Source organism: Ostrinia furnacalis, unplaced genomic scaffold (assembly GCF_004193835.3).
Source record: "Ostrinia furnacalis isolate ACB-3 unplaced genomic scaffold, ASM419383v2 OfSCF1632, whole genome shotgun sequence".
Classification (NCBI taxonomy): Eukaryota; Metazoa; Arthropoda; class Insecta; order Lepidoptera; family Crambidae; genus Ostrinia; species Ostrinia furnacalis.
This window is the reverse complement of record NW_021131871.1, coordinates 103,070-125,605: the sequence shown is the minus strand read 5'-3', so window position 1 is coordinate 125,605 and position 22,536 is coordinate 103,070. Positions and strand designations below refer to the sequence as shown.

Genomic DNA, 22,536 nt, shown 5'->3' with positions numbered 1-22,536 from the left:
TTCGGTTTAGAAAAAAAATGTTTTAGAAACCTCGATATCATTTTTGAAGACCTATCCATAGATAGATACCCCACACTTATATATTTGATGAAAAAAAAAATTTTTGAGTTTCAGTTCTAAGTATGGGGAGCCAGCCCCCAATATTTATTATTNCCCCACACTTATATATTTGATGAAAAAAAAAATTTTTGAGTTTCAGTTCTAAGTATGGGGAGCCAGCCCCCAATATTTATTATTATTTTTTTATTTTTGCATCAAAATCTTAATGCGGTTCACCGAATACATCTACCTACCAAGGGGCCGTTCAAGTATTACGTAAGCACCAAGGGGGGGTGGGGGGGTCTCTGTTTTGCTTATTTTGGATGACATGGGGGGTAGGGGGGTCTAGATGATGATTACGTCATCGTTAGTTATTTCATCATTGCAAACGTTGTGATAGGGATAGAGACATGCGATTTTTGGTTTTACGAAGGTAATACGATAGAGAATAATACAAAGTAATAAAAACCACCGGTTATAAGGGCATTTTTTGGAGAAATTTATTAAATAACCAAAAAAACACGAATTTAAAATCAGTTTTTTTTTTATCAAAAAGTATCATTTTTTATTATTTGTTGGCCTTTTTTGTGTATTTTATGTATTTTTTTAGTATCGCCTGTTATTTAGCATTATTACTGTTTCTACTTTATCAGGATATACCGCTTAGTTTAAAAGTAATTACGTTTTCTTTACAATAAGTAATTGGAAGAAAAAAAATTCTATAAAAAATTTAAAAAAATATCAAAAATTTTTTGACCTCTTTTTTGTCGATAAAAATAGGTCTAGTTTCATCTATTTTTATATGTACACTTTAACGTGACTCACACTGTATAAAAAACATTTATAACTAAAAATGTTTACGTAAGCATAGGGGGAGGGGGTAAGTGCTTTGCTTACTTTTGATGACAACGGGGGCGGGGGGGTAAAAAATGGTAAGAAATCTGCTTACGTGCTTACTAGTTTCAACAGTATAGCTCTTATAGTTTCGGAAAAAAATGGCTGTGACATACGGACGGACAGACAGACAGACATGACGAATCTGATAAGGGTTCCGTTTTTTGCCATTTGTCTACGGAACCCTAAAAAAAAAATTTTTCGACCACTTTTCGACTGGTTTGCGATTATAATGTGCACTTTGTCTAGTCTTGACCTACCTACTGGTTCTAATTGTATGCCAGAAGAACAGAAATATGTATGGAAACAGAATCAATTATTTTTATCTATTACAACAAAGGATTGCACAGATAAAACTCGCTATTATTGGTAGAGTTTTAGGGGCTCCATATAAAGTTGGAATGCAATAGAAATACTTTAGTGAGACGAATAATAAATTATAATTTTCGGAAATTTTCAGTCATTAGGTCATGGTCAGTAAAAGATAAATGTATGCCTTCTCCACATTGTAATTGCTCAAAGACTTATTGAAAATTTGTTTCACGTAGGTAATTGTTGAACGAATGAAATGCAAATGTCATTTACGTCAATCAACCATTTTGACACAACAAACAAAACAAACACTCATCAAAACAACATGGTATTTTAATTCAGTAACCTACTGTTTTTATTGCTGTAAAGCTGCAGCTTCTACAAAGTTATAAATCAAAATGGATATTATAAAATATATTGCTCCTGAAGAAGAGTTTTCCGAGTCTCCTATGACGGACATAATCGTGAAGAGAGTGATTTCACAAAGCTCCGGTGATTCTATTGAAATGAACATTTTGTGTACTGTAATTATCTTATTATTAATAGAAGAAGGTTTTTTACTTATAGATCAAGAAAGTGAAGTGATTGATATACAACAGTTTGACCTTGAACAATTAAAGAAATGGCAATCAAGTGAGGGTACATTTCAATTAAATTTGGTCATGAGTGGTTTCAATGATATTCCACTGAAACTCCTCATCAGTCCTCTAGGTAAAGCAGTGCTATTGAATTTAGTGATTCAGGAATTGGATGCAGAAACATACACAACATGCTTAACTCTTGGATCATATGTGTATCCCACACCACAAAGTTCTACAAGCCCTACAGTGTATAATATTAGCAAATATCAGCTCTGTAACATACTTAAGGATCGGTTGACTTGTGCTGTAAAGAGTAGAATAATAAGCCTTCATGGGACTGCAAGTGCAAGTTTGATAGGATTGCCTGAAGAAGTTCTGATTAATATTGTCATGAAATTACCTATATCGGGTGTAATCAACGTTATTAAAACATGCAAGATACTACATGATGCCATAAATAAAGAGATTGTGTGGCGTGCTTTAGTAAAAAGAGACTTTGGTATCGATCAGTGTGATACTGATTCATGGAAAACCACATACAAGAATAAATATGCAGAAAGTGAAGAGGAAAAATTACATCAAATACGTATTATGCGTGCAGGCTCAATGCATGAATATATGGATTTTTCTGATTTTATGTCTTACATTGATAATCCACTGGACATTATTTACCATTTTGATTAAATGACTATTGACTTCATACATTTTTGTTATTTTATATTTAATAATCCTTCTACAGTAAAATTTAAGTAAAGTAATAGCTTGTAATTGTGGTTAAAGGACACAATTACACAAGGGAACACCCAGTTTATACATTGGCATTATTAGAATTGTAAATTTTTACTGGATTAAAGTCAGTTGCCAACCCAGAGCTAAGTTAGTTTAGTCTTAAGCTGCTTTAAGTTTTTATATTTATGTGCAGACCACCACATAAACAATTTTCCTAGATATGTTACCTAACTTCGCTCTTGGTGCAGACCAAGACCAGTAGCAGTACTGGCATAAGTTTTGGATATAAATTATAACATGTTTGTTAGTGAAATATTTGATATTGCTAATAGTATGTGCATTTTGTTTGAGTATAAATCGTTATTGTAAAACAAACAATATTTGACATAGGTGAAAGCGGTGAGAAAACAAATCTGGGTGTGTTTCCTGTGGGCAAAGGAGGCCGGCATTTATCGGTTCCATTTGATACTTCAACAGCTAACGGTGATTTGAGTGAGTATATTTTGATTGACAATAAAATTAACAAATAAAGGTTACTCTACTACTTATGAAAAGTATTTTTTAAGATTTTATGCTATTAACAGAGAAAAAACGTGATATTGTATCCACTGCCTTTAATTAACACAAAACTTTCTGAATATTGGGTTTGTGATTTTATTTTTATAAATATCTAGCTCTTTTATTTATTTGTATGGGCAGAGGAAGAGCTATTGCTGAAGGATTTATACTACTTACAAAAAAAATTTTTTTTTGTATAAATTGCAATGTATATGAATAAATTAAGATATTATTATTATTTTAAATATGCAGACATTTTTTTTTAAACAAACAACGTGAAATAAAACGCTTTTTAGCACATGGATGGATTAAAAGAGTTTCTGAGTAATTAAATAAGTAGGTAAAATAACACGACTTTCGTGGGACACAAGCCTATAAATATCGCGTGGTTCCTACCATTTCGGTTTTTCGTCAGTATAGCAGCTTTTAAGGAAGATTATTGGAAAGTGGAGATTATGTTAATTAAAACGAGTTTCGCATTAAAACATCCTGAGCCATAAATATGGACAATATTATCCATGTTCTGTACCTACAAACGAAACCAAAGCCACTAAATATATAAGTCCCATAGACTTAATAATAGTGCATCTGAAATAACCTTTAAGAATTCAATATTAGTATAATAATGAGTGTTTTGTCTTACAGAAAGACTTGCTAACTAACTCTTGCAATCTGTATAAGTACTGCTGATTTTGATAGGTGCCTATTCCAATATCAATGACGATTTTTTCTCATTATTTTGTGCTATGTATATTAAATATCTTAGCTTTAAAATAATTTCATAGTTGGCCATAAACTATTAAATAAAACATTATCTTCTTTAAATACTAAAATATGCTCGTAACATTACAACATCGTATTGAATATACCTACCTACGTAGCAAAATGGATGGTGTTGAACAACCTTTCCGTATTATCATGGGGTGAATAGATAGATGTACGCTCGGGTAGGCGGGCGCCGGGCTCGGCAGCAGGGCGGGCGAGGGGTGCGCGAGATGCGCCGCGCAGCCTCCGCTCTCCGGATCTGTGGCGCCGCCATCGGCGAGTTGATGCGAGTCCCGGGAGGTGGACGCCACGCCGAGTGTGTCTCGTAGATGTAGGCCCCGTGCCAAGTTTATGTGCTGATGGCCTGTAGGTGAGCGGCCGTGGAGGGCCACCGGGGGCCGCGCGACAGGCCGCCGTGGCGGTGCTACGGACCCATGCTTACCCACAGCCGATCCGACGGCGATTTCCCCATATACGCCAGAGGTGAGCGTGTACACTCAATCTGTGTTATTGTCGTTGTGTATTAGCGATTACTGGCATGTATTACTACATCCTTTTTATACCGTCTAACACGTAGATTTTTTTACGTTTCATTTTTAATTCCTGCGATTATCGCGTAACATCGTTTGCCATGGCAAACAACATGTAAATAAGCCCCATGAAAAGAGCTCTACGTTGGACAGATTAGCTGCCATGATTAAAGACCAAGCGTTTTCGGCGTCTGTTATACAGGAGGTATAGTTATATTATATGTTTCAGGATGTAACAATTATTTTTACGTCTCTGAGACGTTTTTATCATATTTAATGTATGTCGTTATATTAATATGACTAACCACCAAGTGTAGTTAAGCATAAACATAATTTTAGATAGAGTATACCTACTTAAACGAATTTTAAGCTTCATTGCATGCATTATCCGCTACATAGGTTTCAGGCATAAAAATCATGGTTCGCCTGTTTTCTAGGGCAATAGGCTCTATTAATAAATGAAGGCTACACGCTTAATCTCACAGCGGCCGCTTCATCCATTTAAAGTCAACTCTGCGCACTGTGATCATTCAAGCAGGTAGTGACCATGTAACATTTCATACACGGTTTATTTTGGTTAATTATAATGTTTTTGCATTATTATCAATTACCTATCTACTTTACTCTACAGCAATCCACTATAAGCTGTATGGAATTCTAAGCGTGTTCTTGAACTTATTTAGCTATATTTCTTCGGGTCATTAAACTTCATTGAATTTTTTATGCCAATTTTAATTCTATTCATCAAATACTCTTTGGGAAATTTCCTTGTTATTGACGTTTGCATAGGAATAGGAACATGCTTATAAAACTTGTAATGCAAGATTCAGTATTATTTGATGCAGTCAGTCAGTACCTAACCGTCCAATTTAAGATAGATATAGATAACTAGCGGCCGCCCGCGACTTCGTACGCGTGGATCCTGTTTTACCCCCTTTTCCCGAATTTTCTTTGCTATAAACCTCACGGAGCCCGAGACCTTTCCAACGAATGCAAACCCGTGGAAATCGGTTCGTGCGTTCTGGAGTTATAGCGTCAGGGAGGAAAACCCGACTTATTTTTATATAGTAGATAATAGATTTTTAAAGAATGAGCTGTTAATCTAAGCTTGTTATTTACTACTTAAGCTCCCGAGCTTTTATTATAATATTTTTTCTCTTTCTTCTGGTCATAATTTAAGAATCCATCTCCTGAACAACCCTTTGCTTGCGATTAGACATTCCATGAGATAATTTCCAGAATCGGTAGTTCTACTAACATTTTTTGTTTATCTTTATCAGAGAATAGCTAAGATGTCTCTCGACTGACTCATTCTTCCATTTTATTCGTGACATCCAATATCACATAAGCTAGATAGAACTAGAAACTCTTATGTCGATTATTTGATTATTTTTAATCTTTGATCTGAAAATAACTTGATGTTTGAATTGTGAAAACCAAAAACGTATTTTTCAGAAAGGGTTAACTCGCAATATGACTCCACAAATGTAGCCGGGCAGGGTATCCTATACATTTATCACCATTAGAATGCGCAGACAGACCACGAAATATCTTCAATCGTGTTAGTGGCACGAGGAATCGATGGTATCCCATACATTCCTGTGAATCATTCGTCTACAATTTGACGATTGCTTAACGAGCTCTGAGGCACAACAGGTACAATATCCTGTACTCAGAAAAACAATTTGATAAGTTATCGGTCTTATCTTATCGATAAGGTTTCATATAATGTCTTAGTTATAAATCTCCGTCTGAACTACATGCACATATGTGGTTGAAGTCATGGGGACGTAGTTTGAAAGTGGCAAAGTGGATTTGCTGTGTAAGAATGGATGATATGGACATAAAAAAAGTGAAAACAAAACATAGGCCGATAGATGACGACACAAGGAGCGAATCTGGGGCCTTAGATAAGGACGACAATTGTAAGTGTTAGTGTGGTATTCACAGATAACAATATTTTAAAACATACTCAGCGGTTGCGGGATCATCCAGAAAATAATGAAGATACATATTTTTATTACAAAACGCGGGGTTCAAAATGTGGAGTACGCAAGTGAAGTGGTGGAAACATCCATAAAGAAATGAGAATATTTTTTTCCTTTAATGTTATAATGCTGTAATTCGTGTATCTGCAGAACCCCATCACCATAAAAAATATTGACACTACACAACACAGGTTTGCTGCTCTACCCTTTGGACTTCAGCTTGATATTTTTTTGTTTCTATCATGCATGCCGGCATCGCATGATTCGCATGGTTGTGAGTCCGTGGGATAAAGTAAAAAAAATGCATTTTGCAGTTTTTAAACGAGCCCGAAATCAATGACCGCCTTGGTCCGTGTCTTGGTAGAAAAAATAACACATAGCTACTTAGGTGGTATTTCCAATTGCTATTCTGTTTTATAACTGTACAAATTGTACAATTTTAATAAAATGATAAAAAATTTAAATTTTATAATGAATTTCATATAAATTAACAAAATCTGAGTTGGCTTTGCTCAAAGAAATCAAAATTGATAATAATTAATGATACATGGTGTTCATTATTTCTTATCGTCTTTACTTATGTTCATTAGAATTCACAACAATTAATATTTTAGTTATATGTATTTACTTATTTATTTATTTCAAAACTGTTGTATTATTGTAACTAATGTATAATTATTGTTTGTGGTTAATTAAATATATTTTCTTAATATTACAATGATATCTATCAAACTAAGTTGTCAGAGGAAATTAGACAGAAATATTTTGGTTTGACTAGTAAATATCCTGTGGTTTTACCCACAATGTTAAGTACATGACATTATTGCTGTGGTATGATAGAATTCAGGCCATTCCTAAAATATTATTTCGTTTATTAGGTTCTATTTGTTTCTATTGAAAATGCATTATGTTTTCTTCGTCATAACTAAAATTAAATCTTCAAAATCAGTTTGACCTAGATAGATGTCATTTCGTTTACAAGCTTTACCTGGCTGAACGTCGACTTAATCATTTTTTCATTATTTAAAATTAAAATTTACAATTTTTGCAAATAACTATAGTATCCTTTAAACTTTCCACGGCATTATTGATTAATAGATGATCATTGATTACCTAAGTTTGTGTTCACTTAACTTACGAATGCTAGTCGCATCATAGTTGTTAGCGTGGAGGCAACGTAAGGAGCCGCGGGGTGTCGGGTGTTACACCTGCTTCGCACGGGGGGCGCGGGCCTTCACGTGGGTGACGCGGCGTAGGTACCGACGCTGCACAATGCAATGGTTGCACCGCACGGAATGACCGGCTTGCCTACTGTCACGGAATAAGAATTAACCACTGACTAACTCGGTATTAACTCGCTCTTTTGTTTTTAAAAATAAAAGTTTGACGTCAGGTTTTTGTAGAGTTCGTAATACTGATGGATGTAAAAAAGATTTTATGGCCGTTTATGAAGGAGATTCATTGTATTGACAATTATTCAAATGAAAACTACATTACAGGAAAAAAAGAACAAGACAAGTTTACTAAAGGTCGTTTTTACCATTATCCTTGTATTGTTACGCTGACTCTACTTTACTGGGTATGACTGAATAGCAAAAACAACATATTATATGGTTTGTAATTAATAACAGTTTGAGATTATTTTTAAACCAAGCCATGGTAAACTTGGTTGGATCTCTATTTATAAATTAAACTTACTGTAGTGTACAGATGCAAAAACATTACAAATGAAGCAAAACGGGTATGGTTCAACCGGCCGCGGCGCGCATCGCATCGTTTGTTGTCTCGGTCGGTGTTGACGTGATGCCGGCAGTCGTAGAGTTCGGAGACTCGCCGGTCGGATGGCCGCGGATCGACGAGGCGAGTCGAGTGCATTTCAACATGCAGGAGAGACAGAGGCAGGCAGCCGAGCCCCCACCCTGCCCCGCACTGCTCGACCCGCGCGCCAGTTCGCCGTTGTGCGTCCCAAGCGGCGCAGGCACTTTGCTATAATCGCTACGTAATCGTCGGGCCCAGTACCGGTATCGCGTGTGCCTTTGTTAGTGCTTCTTGACAGTGTTTGTGTTGATTTAGTAACGAAGATGTTGTGCATGCGAAATGGCGGCGTGTAGTTGACATGTCTCTGAGCGCGCCCGCTCAGGCGGTGCGCGGGACCAGGACCGGTAGCCTCGACCAACTGGATTTTCAGGAGCGAAGGCAGCTGATCGCCAGCACCTTGTCACTCACAGACTTCTTGCATGTGGGTGCCAAGGAGGTTGCAGCTGTAGCCGGTCAGCTTCCCTTTCCTTTTTGTCTCATACGCCCAGCCGCATTCCTAACAATAGCTTTGCGAAATCAAAGACTCGTGCATGGCACTTGGCGTTGGCCTCTATACATACGTATTTGTTTCATACATTCATTACACAGTCCACCAAAGTACTCACGCGAACGTTAATTGATCAATATTGTTATTGGCTCTACATACATACTTACATTGCGTAGATCATCACAGTCATTCAATACTTGTTTGGGTTGCTTGTCAAACTTGCCTTCATGTGATGGGAGGTCATTATACCTACAACATTGTCCTTTTCAATAACGAAAACATAAAAAAAATTGAGGCATGATCTCACCAACGTTACATACAGGAGTGGCAAGTCAGGCAAAAGTCAGACATAGGCATAGCGTGCTATGATTACCTTCATTCAAGTTGCGTGTTGTTACAAGTTAGAGACCCTAGCTGAGATTGTTCACACGTAAATAGAATTATAGAGATCTGACTCTATCAAATGATGATAGGTATAATAATTAAGTAGTCCAGTCAATAAAGCATTATAGATGGAAAACTGTAGAACACAATTTCTGACTTCAGGACTTTATTTAGACTAGTTAGGAGGTGAACATAGCAAAAGTCCCCGTCCTTAGCCCTTGAGCCGGCGGGGAGAGGGGGGTTTAAAGGTGCCACTTTTCGGTTTTTCGCTTAATCCTCGGAAACTATGCGTCCTAGTGACATGACTACTATGAACCAAAAAAAGCATATTCAATTTGCTACAGGTGAGATAGTCAACTTTTTTGATAAATTGTATAGTTTTCGCGGCATCTGCTCTAGAAGGTCTGTAAAATTGGAAATTTTATTTTTGTCTCAGATGTTCCCATCAGGAGAAAATCGACTAAATCAACATTGAGCAATCATTCTAGACATGCGGGAGCATGTTAAGCCTAGTTCCAGGGAGGGGACTGCACCGTGCGTATATTTAGACTAACCACTTTGAGCCACTATTGATTCCTCATCACTCAAAAACTACTGTGCCTAATATGCCTCCAACGGTTCTTTAGGTATTGACGTCCAAAAATCTACATGTCTGACCTATATACCAAATTCTAACCACTTCCAGATGACCTCGAAGGTTCAAATTTGGCATCCAGAAAGGTAGTTATGTAAATACAAAGGAACAAATAAAAAACCAGTAAATTTTAACATTTCACAGGTGATAGATAGATTTTAGTGTTCTAAATGTCGATTTTTGAACGTCAATACCTAAATAACCGTTTGAGGTATATTTATGAAATTTAAAGCTGATGTATATCTTGCAAGTCTCAATACATGAGCCAAATTTGAAGAGTTAATGCACAGTAGTTTTTGAATGATGAGGAGTCAAAAGTGGCTCCAATTGGTTCGTATAAATATACGCACGGTGCAGTCCCCTCCCTGGAACTAGGCTTAACATGCTCCCGCATGTCTATAGTGTTTGCTCAATGTTGATTTAGTCGATTTTCTCCTGATAGGAACATGTAAGACAAAAATTAAATTTCCAATTTTACAGACCTTCTAGAGCAGATGCCGCAAAAACTATACAAGATATAGAAAAACTTGACGGTCTCGCCTGTAGCAAATTGAATAAGCTTTTTTTGGTTCATAGTAGTCATGTCACTAGGACGCATAGTTTCCGAGGATTAAGCGAAAAACCGAAAAGTGGTACCTTTAAACCCCCCTCTCCCTGCCGGCTCAAGGGCTAAGGGCGGGGACTTTTGCTATGTTCACCACCTAACTAGGCTAAATAAAGTCCCGAGGTCAGAAATTGTGTTCCACGGATTTCACTCTACACCGTCGTTAAGGCATTCATTGACTGGACTAAAGGCTTTTAGAATGTTATCTAAAAAAGCATAACATTAATTATTAGTATAATAGTATCTTTATTATACGTATTATCTATTCCTTTAATAACTATCAATAATGATTACTTGCCTTGCTAATGTAACTTTTTGTCTCGTCGTAAATAACAGAAGGGAAAAAACTCATCGGAGGCCTGTAGGATTCGCACGATTGTCTTGGCGAATATAGTTTTTCTATATATTTTTCGATCGCAAGTACGTTTCTACGTTTGCTTTAATACACAATGATAACTTGCTCCAGACAGCTACTTCCAAATGCGGATGGAATAGGTCGTATACTAACTTGACCTTATTATTGACTTGAACATAAGACTAATAAGACAACCTTTACTAAGGTCGTTTGGGGTAAGGCTAAGGCTTTTTCTAGTACCGGTTTACGAGCCTGTTTATTGTCTCTGTCTACTCAACTAGATGTTGAGTCTTTCTGTGTCTATTCGATCAAACAAAAGAGATCTCATTTACCCACACTTTCCCATGTTGTCGATTACCATGGAAAGTGAAATTGTGGTTTCTTTGCACCATGAGATGTTACAAGTTGTAAACTTTGTAAACTATGGAAACAATGCAAAGTACAGTAAAAACCATATTACAGCACATACTTGTAAAAATGACTAATCTTCTTGCATGACATAACAGGTAAAAAGTGTTTTTGAGCGTTCAAATTCCAAATCATATTTATGGACGCACACAATTCTCATTTGGACTCCTAAAAACGTTATTTTGAATATTACGAGTAATCCTGGTTTCTCCAAAACCTTTCCTTTTACAAAAAGTAGGTAACAGAAGGAATCATAGACAAATTATATTCACGGAATAAGCAGACGAAAGCATTCACTATAAATGGGCAATTAACTTGTTCCACGAAGTCGAATCCTTTGATGGTAACCCATTGCTTCCCAAATCTTGACTTGGGAGTTCTAGGTTTTAATTACTCTGCATAACATGAGAACAATTCAGTTTTCGAGTGCTTTAAAAATAGGTTCGATAAATCGGAAATAGTAGAAATCTAATTCTCAAACGGTTTGTTTCCGTACTTGAATTCAAGTTTCAATTTGAATGCTAAGAATACATCTCCTGTGTATCTTTTAATCAGTTTTCAAAGTTGATACATTAATAAATTGTCTCCAAGTACCTAATAGAAGTACCTAAAAGCGTAATGTACGAGTATTAGGTAACACTAATTAAAAATAACGGACTCGTAACATGATAGTAACTGAATTCGAAAATTGGCTCTACTAATCAACGATTCTACGGATGTTAGTTGAAATTTTGATTGTATTTTTAGTCATCATTACATACGAACAAACTGAACTGGCACAATACTTTTGTGAATAACAGTATTAGATGCCCAGATTATATCTCGCGCATTATTCGCGGCGCGATGATGTCACGTCATGTTCCGTTTTCGCTGACACAGCTATTACGAAGTTAAAACATTTTAGGAACTTTCTAATTGAATATTTCATGTAAAATTAACATGACTGTTCTTTTTTTATTTTAACTATTAAATCACTTGAAGAAAAATATCATTTCGAGATTTATTTCAAAACTATACTACTCTATAAAATTCAGCGTGTTTTGAAAAAGAATCGTCATTTTTTCTATCTACTGGCTTTTTATTTCTGAAATGATTGACCAAATCGGTTTTGCAACTTAAGAAATCAATTTATTGGGCTAAAACAAGGACGGCAACAATAAGTTCGTTTACATTACGAGCACGACCTCTACGCTATATTTACTTTCAGCGCTCGTACTTTTCTCAAATTAAAAACTATGACGTCTGTTATGATATGCAGTGCTGTTGAGCTTTTAGATAATAATATTTTGTTGTTATTTTAAACTTACTCCAATTAATTATCCGTGACCCAGAATATTGTTATTCCTTAAATATTAAGCATTAGGTGTAATTTAATCTCCTGAATATCATTGGGCATATAGATTTGGAACATGATAATCGTCATGTCACCTGTGTCACACGGTTTAGCCTTTGCCTTAATTGAAGTTAATAATGATTTAAAGACACTTCGCAGTGTTCCAGTTCCCTTTCTGACGTGGTACGATATGAACGCCGGATCCAATACTGCAGGGACACTAGTCTGGCTTCAAAATCGAGTGACAAGTGATTTCATCAAGAAAAATGAGAACAGTTTATTTACTTTATTGGAAAAAGCTCGTTGAAGTCTTATTTATTAGTGTCCTTTTACGCTACGAAGTCTACGAAAATAGACGAACAAAAAAATAGTTTTATATTTGTGACTAATATTTTATGATTGAAACGTGGCACGTACGCGGTGTAAACTAACAGTGTTAAACTTTGAATGCATAGTTAACACGAGGAGCATATTAATGTGAATATGTTGCGCAATGAAGGTACAGCATTGATTCATCAACATGGGCGTCTAAAGAATGCAGTTACTACATTCCTAGGTATTGTACCCAACGTTTATACTTGTTGGTAATCTTCCTTATAATATCTAAATATAGAACGTACGTATTGGTGTTGTGACGATGTTGATAAGAAATGCTCTACTGCTGACGAATTTATCAATCGTAAACACATTGTAGAACAATACTATCCATTTTTGTCACATTCATTGTCTTCTTTATCATTTCTACGTGTTGTTACAGAATACATAACAGTATAGGTAATTGTTAACGGTGACTACAAATGACCTAATGACCAATTTTACACTTTTAAATGCCTACGCTGTATAAATGTAGAGTGACAATAAACACATTGTACTCTCAACTTTTATTTTCACGTTCATAGTATTTTGTTTACTACTGCAATTTATCAATGGAAGTCGTCGATATGAATGATAGACTCGATTGATAATACTAGTAAATAGGTACATTTATATACGTCAGCACTTCAGCAGTAATGAAAGGTATAAATATAGTGAACGTTAAGTGCGTTGGTGTCGCACCATTGATCACCGTGGGCGCTCGAGTCGTCGATGTGACGCCACGGGGCCGTCACATGAGTCACGATCACTTGCCATTTATGAGCCACCCATCACTGCCATGCCATCGCGGTCTGTCGCCCCGCTTAGCTAGACGTCTTCGTCTAAGACCGCAACACTTGCAAACTCGCAATAATTGATGCCAACACCAACACGCCCCGATGGATTTCTATGCCTTCTTCACGCCTACATATTCCATACATAATGTAGCAGTAATAGTAATAACTGTAGGGATATAATATTTTGTCAATTTGAAAGGTCTCACACTACCAGAAATGTATAGTCCATATAAGAAACGGTCATTATAACAAATTGTGAATTTTGACCTCGTATTTCTTTCTTAAAGCGATGTTTGATAATTGTGAAAACTAGGTAGGTAGTTAGCTAGATTATTTGGTACAGAGATAAGGTAATTGCGATGTTGATGTCCCAATCGGGCCTTTTCTTATCAGTCCGTATACCTAACTACAGCATTCCTTTCAAATCTAAGTCAGCTAAGATTAAATTTAATGAATGCCCAAGAAAAAGTTAGGCAAGATTAATAACGGACTCATTATTTCCTACTTTAGGTTATCTCAGTTCAAAGCTCTTTACAAAGTTGGTGTTCTTGGCAGAATGGATATTTTTTCTTCTGTCGTTCCTCGCATATAAATTGCTGGTAGAGCCGTGATTTGTTTTATGCATGTCTCGGTCTACTTGGATTTTCTTGTAAATTCAGGTGATCAATTATTGCAGTAAGCACGTACATAATAACTTTAACTTATCTACATAAAACCTTTCTCATCGTTTAAAATAAATATATTCTTTTAGTAGGATTTAGTTTAAGGTTATTTCCATTTGTCGACGTATCATTGAGATAAAGTTCATTGTTACTTTGTGAACTTAAGAACAAGCGATCAATATGATTGTTCAAGTGATGAATTGTGGACTTTGGCGAGATGAGAAAGTCGTCTGTTGTAGGTATGTTCGCAGTTCCCGCTGGTATTGTGATAGTCACGGACAGTTCTTGACAATAGACACTCGACGTAATGGGGCCATTGATTGTGTGGATGTAGTGTGTGACTGCCTACTATTGGGCGGGCAGGCATCTCTTGGTGACCATATTTATACAATGTGATTTTTTCTGTTACTTTTCATTCCTCCATGCCATCACACTTTCAATGTAGATAATTTCATGCTATTATGTTTCTTTACAATAAAAATACATTGGAATATCAGTGTTTAAATTAGATAAGATTTTTATCTGTTCCCACATCACAATGCATCATTCATTGTGCATGTGAATAGAATATGAATGACAGATGTTTAAATTATAAATAAGTAGGAGCGCGTTTGTTTACAATATTACCTGTAATTAAAGGTAGTTTTTGTGTTTGTTTGCAGCTAATAAGAAACAGAATGGTTCTACGGTGCGCACGAATAGCCTCGGCTCGGGCGCCCGCACGCCACCTGTCGAGCGGACCAAATCCAAGTTCTCTGCTTTCGGCAGACTCTTCAAGCCGTGGAAGTGGAAACGGAAAAAGAAATCGGAAAAGTTTGAAGCTGCTTCTAGAAGTAAGTATTTGATGATATGATAAGTCAGCAGTAAAAAAATTCAGCCCGATAGCCACTTGCCACTAACTGCCTAAACTTAGCGCTAGTGTGGGCTTTATTTTGAAGTAAGGTACCTATAAATTTATAGAATCATGAAAGTATAAAGTTGTAGCCAAAAAAAAGAGACTGAGAGCTTCGGTTTTGTAGAGAATCTCTGTCAATCAAAGAAGATCACTCGTTTGTCTATCGTAGATCGATTGTCTTACCGACCGAGATCATTAACCAGCTGATTAAATAAATAAAATAAAATTTAATTTCACCATTTCTTTTGATCTTTGGTTTTAGTTCTGCTTCTATTGTCCCGGTAGAGTTCCATTATGAACATATTTGTGTGAAGCTCTACAAAACCGATGCTACTTGTTTCTCTGTAAAGGTCGTTATGAATTTATTGTTACAACTAGGCACTTTATCGTAGGTAGCTTATTAATTATTTCAAATAATATTTGATAAATTATCTATTTGCGACTGCAGTTGTACCTAATTCTTCCTGACGTTGATTATGAAATAAATGTCTTGTTTTTTGCAAACATGTCCATCAACGCAATTAATTTAATTTATTACCGAAATTTTTATTACGTTTGATACCAACGTATTGATGTAATAAAATATATCCTTTTCTATTTGCAGCATTAGAAAGGAAAATATCCGTCCGTGCGAATAGAGATGAGTTAGTGCAGAAAGGCATCCTCTTACCGGAAAGTCCAGTGACGCCCGTGGCTGAAGCAGGTAAATGTTCTGAAATACTTATTTAATATTATACCTACATACATTTTAAATGACAATACCGTTTAACAACATTTTCATTAATTGTCAAAGAAGAACGGTCATCTGTGACCCAGGCCCGACAGAATCGAGACATACCTCAGTTTTTTTGTCATGTCTTAATTAGTTAAATTATATATTTTTTATATTCGAAATCTATGTACAACACCAAAATATTACCCTTTGTTTTTGTTCAGGCGTTATACAAAACCTAATACAAAATTCATATTTATCACCAAAATTGGTAAATGTATGTACCTAAATGTCTATTACAGCTGCTATGGAATGTATCTAGGTGAACTAGAGATACAACCGGATTATACAGGGTGGAAACGATAAGTGATCCACTCGATTATCTAATAAAATGAATCTATTTTTTACCAATTTAATAAGTATCCGCAATCGAAATCGGACATTGAAATTACAAGATAGAATTCGTGTTGGCCAGAGTAATGCTACAAATCTGTAGCTACGCATGAACGAGAAAGTTAGATAATTTTCTTGTGCAGTCCATGATGCGTTTACGCTATTACCATTATGTACACAAAGCATAATCAACCCAAAATGTATCGCTGTAAATGTTGAATTTGCGTCCAGATGGATTGACTTGTGTTGCGCAAATTTTTGTAATAACCTGCTGAAGTTGTGTAGAGCTGCGGCTATGTGTGACATTTAATGTTATTTTTGAAAGCTAAGTTCTGTAACTTAGATTGCTTATGTAACGCTACATTCTTAACGCTTAGAACAGACATGCTTCTTTTCTGTTCGATTTTGGTTGCGAGGAATTCGGGCTTGGGTAACAAAAATTATGTCGCTCGTTCTATGGGTGACCCAACATTTTAGAACACATTTATCTATTAGTTTCTATACCATGTATACAAGTTTATACGTTACCAAGAATTTCATTTAAATTAAACGACTGGCTGATTTACTCTACGTAATCAAATCAAACTCAATCTTTTGCAATTTACGTTGCCTGTTCTTTAAATCGAGTTAAGACATACGACGTCCTGTGTCTGATACAGTAGCTTATTTAGATTCTATATCATATTTGGTAAATGTAATTGGAATAGAGAAAGTAAAAATATGAATATTGTAATAGTAGACTGATTTATTTATTATTATTTATTTATATCTGCAATATCGACCCATTTTTATGACTTCGATAAATGGTTTTTGTAGTGTTATGCTAAGTGTAAAAATCCAAAAGTGAAAACTAACAGTTTAGAGAAATCAGATAAAAATCGAAAATGTGTGAATTCGTGACGATATTGGTGTTCCACACCAATTACTTTGATAATTGCTGGCATTACTATTTTAGTATGTTATAGTGCGTTTTCGTTTATAATTATGACCCCCAGACATGCATATGGTTTTTCTTCAATAGAAGAAATGTGATAGTATGACTATCTTTTTCTTGTGTTTCACTTTTAATTTGTAATTTCTTTTTACAAATTCACCGCCATTAATAATACGAATACAGTAAGATGTAGGTTATCTACTTTATACTTGTTAATTCTAAATATATTAATTAATCATTTTTCAAGACATAAATCAACTATTGAATTAATCGTCCTTGTTAATGATTTAAGTATTATCTTATCAAGAAAAATATGACGTGATTGAATTTAAGAAATTATCATAAAATATTTACGCTATCTTGTCGTTTTATCATTCTCAATTTTGCGCAGTCTGGAGATTAATTTTCCCAAAAGCCATATAAATGAGTGCGTGTTTCAGATAGAGCAACATCCATCATTGAGCTGGAAACTTTGGTTGATATTAACTTGGTTTTAATAATGAAAAAATTAGGTTCAGTATTGTTTTGCCACAACCCATTACGCTTTTAAATCGTTAAATTACATATAATTACTGATGACACTTGACAATCGATTGATATATTGATAAAGTGAGCGATTGGCTTACGCAGGCTTCGATGTTACGCTTATGTATAATGATTCTGTCAGTTGGTTAATTTAATTATACTTCAAAAGGCATATCCGCGAGTTTGGTATTGATTCCTGATTTGAATAAATCGGATATTGATTATTGAGAGTCATCGCCAACGTACGGCAACGATGTCCGGTGTAATCCGGGTTCCGGGTGGGCCGTAAACCGGCTTCATATCGATACCTACGTGAATGAATTAATGAAGTAGTATACTAATGAATAAGTTAGTTATGGCGTGGATAATGGATTGATATTGATGCAGATAAGGAAGTTTATCTCATTGAGTTCATCCATCATGTATTTCAGCTCGATGTACTAGAAATGTATGTAATTACCTCCTGATTTCCGTGTAGGTTTGCACGTAGAATACTGTAAATTTCTATGCAGTCGCAGCTTGAAGCTGTCGATATTAACTGCTTGATTAATAAATAAAAAATAAAAAGACATTTATTTCAGGCTAGGGCCCATAAAATTTCAATAATAATTGCATTAATTAATGTTTATGGTGTCTTGTTATTCAGTGAGAAATCATCGCTGTCGTACAGCGACGAGCGCAGCGAGCTGAGCGGGAGCGGCGGCTTAGTTAGAATCCTAATTGTTTAGTTAGTAAATCCCAAAGGGTCGTTATCGTTATAGATTGGAACGCTGACCGCCATCTTGTATTGTTTCCATGTGACTGATTGATTTTTTTGATTTGGTTTCTCCTGGCCTGGAATTTTACCGAATACTTTTTCATAAGCTTAATTTTCAAACTGCTTATGTCCATTTTTTCAAACTTTACAGGAGAAAATAAAAACTGATTTTTTTTCATGGTTAAGCTACTAATTGAAATATCATTGTGTGTGTGTGTGTATCTCTCATAGTTTCTAAGTGTCTGATTGATAATGGCGTTTTATTGCCATAGATGAGGAATCATCGCCGCCGTGAAGCGACGAGCGCAGCGAGCCGGGCGGGGGCGATGGCTTAGTTAGAATCTTAAGTGTCGGCGCAAATGGGCAACCGACCACAGCAACCGGTGGCCAGCAACGGCGACTTAGCACACTTTTTAATATATTTTGTATAGTCGCGCCGCACACGTGCATCCGGTGGCGGACACTCGCTACAGTAGTGTCCGCGACTCGCCACTGTACAAAAAGTGTGTTAAGTCGCCGTTGCTGGCCACCGGTGGCTGTGGTCGGTGGCCCATTTCCGTCGAGCCTCATTGTTTAGTTAGTAAACCCCAAACGGTCGTTAAAGATATAAACGCCGACCGATTGCCTATAACCGCCATCTTGTATTGTTATCTTAGCCCGACTGGCCTGGAACTTTGTCCATTGACCGAATACTATTGATAATGTTGTTTAATTGCCATAGATGAGGAATCATCGCCGCCGTACAGCGACGAGCGCAGCGAGCCGGGCGGGGGAGCGGGCGGCGGGCCGGACCGCGGGCTCGCCAGCATGCACGCGGCGCTGCAGGCGCAGCTGGCGTCGCAGCTCGCGCACCAGAACGCGGTGCTCGCCGCCGCCGTCGCCGCCGCGGCGCAGCAGCAGCACCAGAACAATAATGTCATAGGTATGTGCTTCACTTAGGCCAGCGCCACACTTTACGGAAATGATCGCTGTCTTTCGCTACGGAATGCCAATACATATAATCCCAACTTCCCAACTAATATTATAAATGCGAAAGTAACTCTGTCTGTCTGTCTGTCTGTTACGCTTTCCCGCTTAAACCTCGCAACCGATTTTGATGAAATTTGGCATAGAGATAGTTTGAGTCCCGGGAAAGAACATATGATAGTTTTTATCCCGGTTTTTGAAACAGGGACGCGCGCGATAAAGTTTTTCTGTGACAGACAAAATTCCACGCGGGCGAAGCCGCGGGCGGAAAGCTAGTTGCATATAAATTACAAATAGCGGGCACACTACGCGGAAGATCGGTAGCTCTAATTTTGTATGCAGCAATTTGCTTTGCGGAAGATCCGCGACGGCATTTCCGTCAAGTGTGGCAAACGCCTAAACGGCCTAGACATTCTTTCGCAGCTCCGCCCCAGACTGTGGCTCGCTTTTAACCGTAAATAACATTATCCGGTGCTTTTTTGTATGGAGTTTGACAGCTTTTTGACGTTTATCAAAGTTAAAGTAATATGGTGCAACTCGGCCTTATAGACTAAGAGCTAGCGAACGCCAGATCTACGTCATTTTATAAAAGCTGAAAGTTTGTCAGCGTATGCTCCCAATGTAGGATATAATGTTGGTGAATTATGAAGTTTGGGTCATGGTGGCTTTGGGAGCTACCCTGTAAAAAACTGTCTGGCAAGGAGTTGGAACTGTCAAAACTGTCTGGCTGTTGGGGAAATACTTCTAATTATTGTCCAAATATTATACATAAAAATTAAATAAAAAAATATTTTTCAAAAACAAGCTTTTAATGCTCTAAAAAGAATAAAATAAAACAAACCCATCTACTTATTACTTTACTCAATTTATATTATTAAAAGCTTGTCGCGAGATTTACTAGATGTATGTATTTAACTATTTGATTTTTTTCTAAGATCAAAGTTTTAGCAAGATCAAGTTACGTATTAAATGTAGTTTTTATACAAGTAAATCTCGCGACAAGCTTTTAATCATATAAATTGAGTAAAGTAATAAGTAGATGGGTTTGTTTTATTTTATTCTTTTTAGAGCATTAAAAGCTTGTTTTTGAAAAATATTTTTTTATTTAATTTTATTTTCGACTTTTTAGTATTTATAATGCGGGTTTGAAAAGTTGAAATTTATTGAAACATTTTGGTTAAGGCGCAGCGTTAGTGATTATGACATATTATTTTTTATACACCCTCATAATATTCATATTCAGCTCTCAGCTCGTGCACCTTTGCAATGGGTTATTCATCAAATCAAAATGAAACTACTTACATTCATACTAAATGTAACGAACATTATTCCCATTTGATAGGGTTACGACTTGCGACGTATTAAATGAGCCCAAAGTCTACGGGGTTGTGTCGCTTTATTGCGGAGTTCCTATGGCCACATTCCAACTCCATAATTAGACCCTAGTATCATATAGGATTGAAGTTGTCGTCAATACAAATTAAACGAGCCCAAACTCGATGGTATTGTGTCGTTTTATTGCAAAGTTCATGTGACCACCTTCCAGCTTCATTATCAGACCCTAGTTATCATATTATGTGATTGAAGTGCTCATCAATACGAATCAAATGAGCGAAAACTCGATAAGGTGGTGTCGTTTTAGTGTGGAATTCCTATAGCCACCTGCCGGCTCTATCATCAGATCCTGTTTATCATATAAAATTGAAGTCCTCATTAATACGAATCAAACGAGCCCAAACTCGATGGTATTGTGTCGTTTTATTGCAAAGTTCCTATGACCACCGTGCGGCTCCATCATCAGACCCTGGTTACCATGTAGGATTGAAGTACTCGTCAATACGAATAAAACGAGCCCAAACTCGACGGGGTTGTGTCGATTTAGTACGGATTTCATAAGGCCACCTTCCGGCTCCATCATCAGACCCTGGTTACCATGTAGGATTAAAGTACCTACTCGTCAATACGAATCAAATGAGCCCAAACTCGATGACATTGTGTCGTTTTATTGCAAATTTCCTATGACTACCTTGAACTACCTTCCGGCTCCATCATCAGACCCTGGTTACCATGTAGGATTGAAGTACTCGTCAATATAAATTAAACGAGCCCAAACTCGACGGGGTTGTGTTGTTTCAGTGCGAATTTCCTATGGACACCTTCCGGCTCCATCATCAGACCCTGATGGTTACCATCTATGATTAAAGTACTCGTCAATAAAAATTAAACGAGCCCAAACTCGACGAGGTTGTGTTGTTTCAGTGCGAATTTCCTATGGACACCTTCCGGCTCCATCATCAGACCCTAATGGTTACCATACAGGATTATAGTTCTCGTCAATACAAATTAAACGAGCCCAAACTCGATAGGCCTGTGTCGTTTTATTGCGGAGTTCCTATGACTACCTTCCAGCTCCATCATCAGATCAGCTCCGTGTCATCATAATATTGCATTGTCATCCGACTTACACATGCATGCAAAATTCCAGCTCAATAGAAAACCGGGAAGTGGGTCAATTTTAAGTTGCAAGATTTGACGACAGACACCAGACATGTGAAAGTAATAAAAAGCTTGTAATAATAAAAAGCTTGTAAAAAAATTCGATTTAATGGTATAACGTTAGTAGAATTACAGTCTATTGAATATACAGAAAAAGCCACCGTAAAAGTTAGACTTCGGTTCGTTCGGTGTAGACCCGGCAATGGAATGGTGCTGACACTATAGTTTTTTAAACAAATTTTAACCTTATTGGGTTCTAATATGTATGTCTCCTTATCTTTTAATCTTTACCGGCGCTTTTTGCTCTGTTTTGCTATATTGAATAGGCTAGCTCTTGATCATAATCTCACCCGGGTTTTGTTTTTGAATCACGTAACCTTTAGTCTTTAGACATAAATAAAGTACATATTGGAAAACTATACACTTATCAATAAAATAATTGAAAAGACAATGGTGGCTTTGGTGGCAGCACTGTAGATTACTGCTACGCACAAAAACTGTAAATGTAAATGTTACGAGTTTACTTCTCAGCGGAAACGTAGCAAGAGTAGAGAGCTTTTATTCACAAAGTATACAAACATTTATGAAACTAACCATGCAGTTTCCCTTTAAAGCACATTCATCGT

General features: G+C 36.6%; 2 protein-coding genes across 12 annotated transcripts in view; both read left to right on the top strand.

Moving 5' to 3' along the window:
- The window catches only part of LOC114353167 (phosphatase and actin regulator 4), a 57,541-nt gene that overhangs the window by 2,122 nt on the left and 32,883 nt on the right, over nt 1–22,536 (top strand). For 4 of the 11 annotated variants that reach the window (XM_028305020.1, XM_028305019.1, XM_028305018.1 and 1 more), the window contains exons 2-5: nt 2,946–3,047; nt 14,895–15,065; nt 15,732–15,830; nt 19,170–19,370. In XM_028305020.1, coding sequence (XP_028160821.1) covers nt 2,946–3,047; nt 14,895–15,065; nt 15,732–15,830; nt 19,170–19,370 — 573 coding nt within the window. Of the gene's footprint in view, nt 1–2,945; nt 3,048–6,149; nt 6,334–8,327; nt 8,667–12,799; nt 12,976–14,894; nt 15,066–15,731; nt 15,831–19,169; nt 19,371–22,536 lie in introns of those variants that run through there. The other 7 variants (XM_028305027.1, XM_028305029.1, XM_028305023.1 and 4 more) reach the window with 6 other exon arrangements.
- Nucleotides 1,523–2,528, top strand: LOC114353168 (uncharacterized). Its single transcript, XM_028305030.1, has one exon. It carries the CDS (start codon nt 1,644–1,646, stop codon nt 2,508–2,510), a length of 867 nt encoding a protein of 288 aa, XP_028160831.1. The 5' UTR covers nt 1,523–1,643; the 3' UTR covers nt 2,511–2,528.

Excerpts from the sequence above, each read along its gene's own strand:
- LOC114353168 (XM_028305030.1), top strand. The coding sequence starts at position 1,644 with ATGGATATTATAAAATATATTGCTCCTGAAGAAGAGTTTTCCGAGTCT.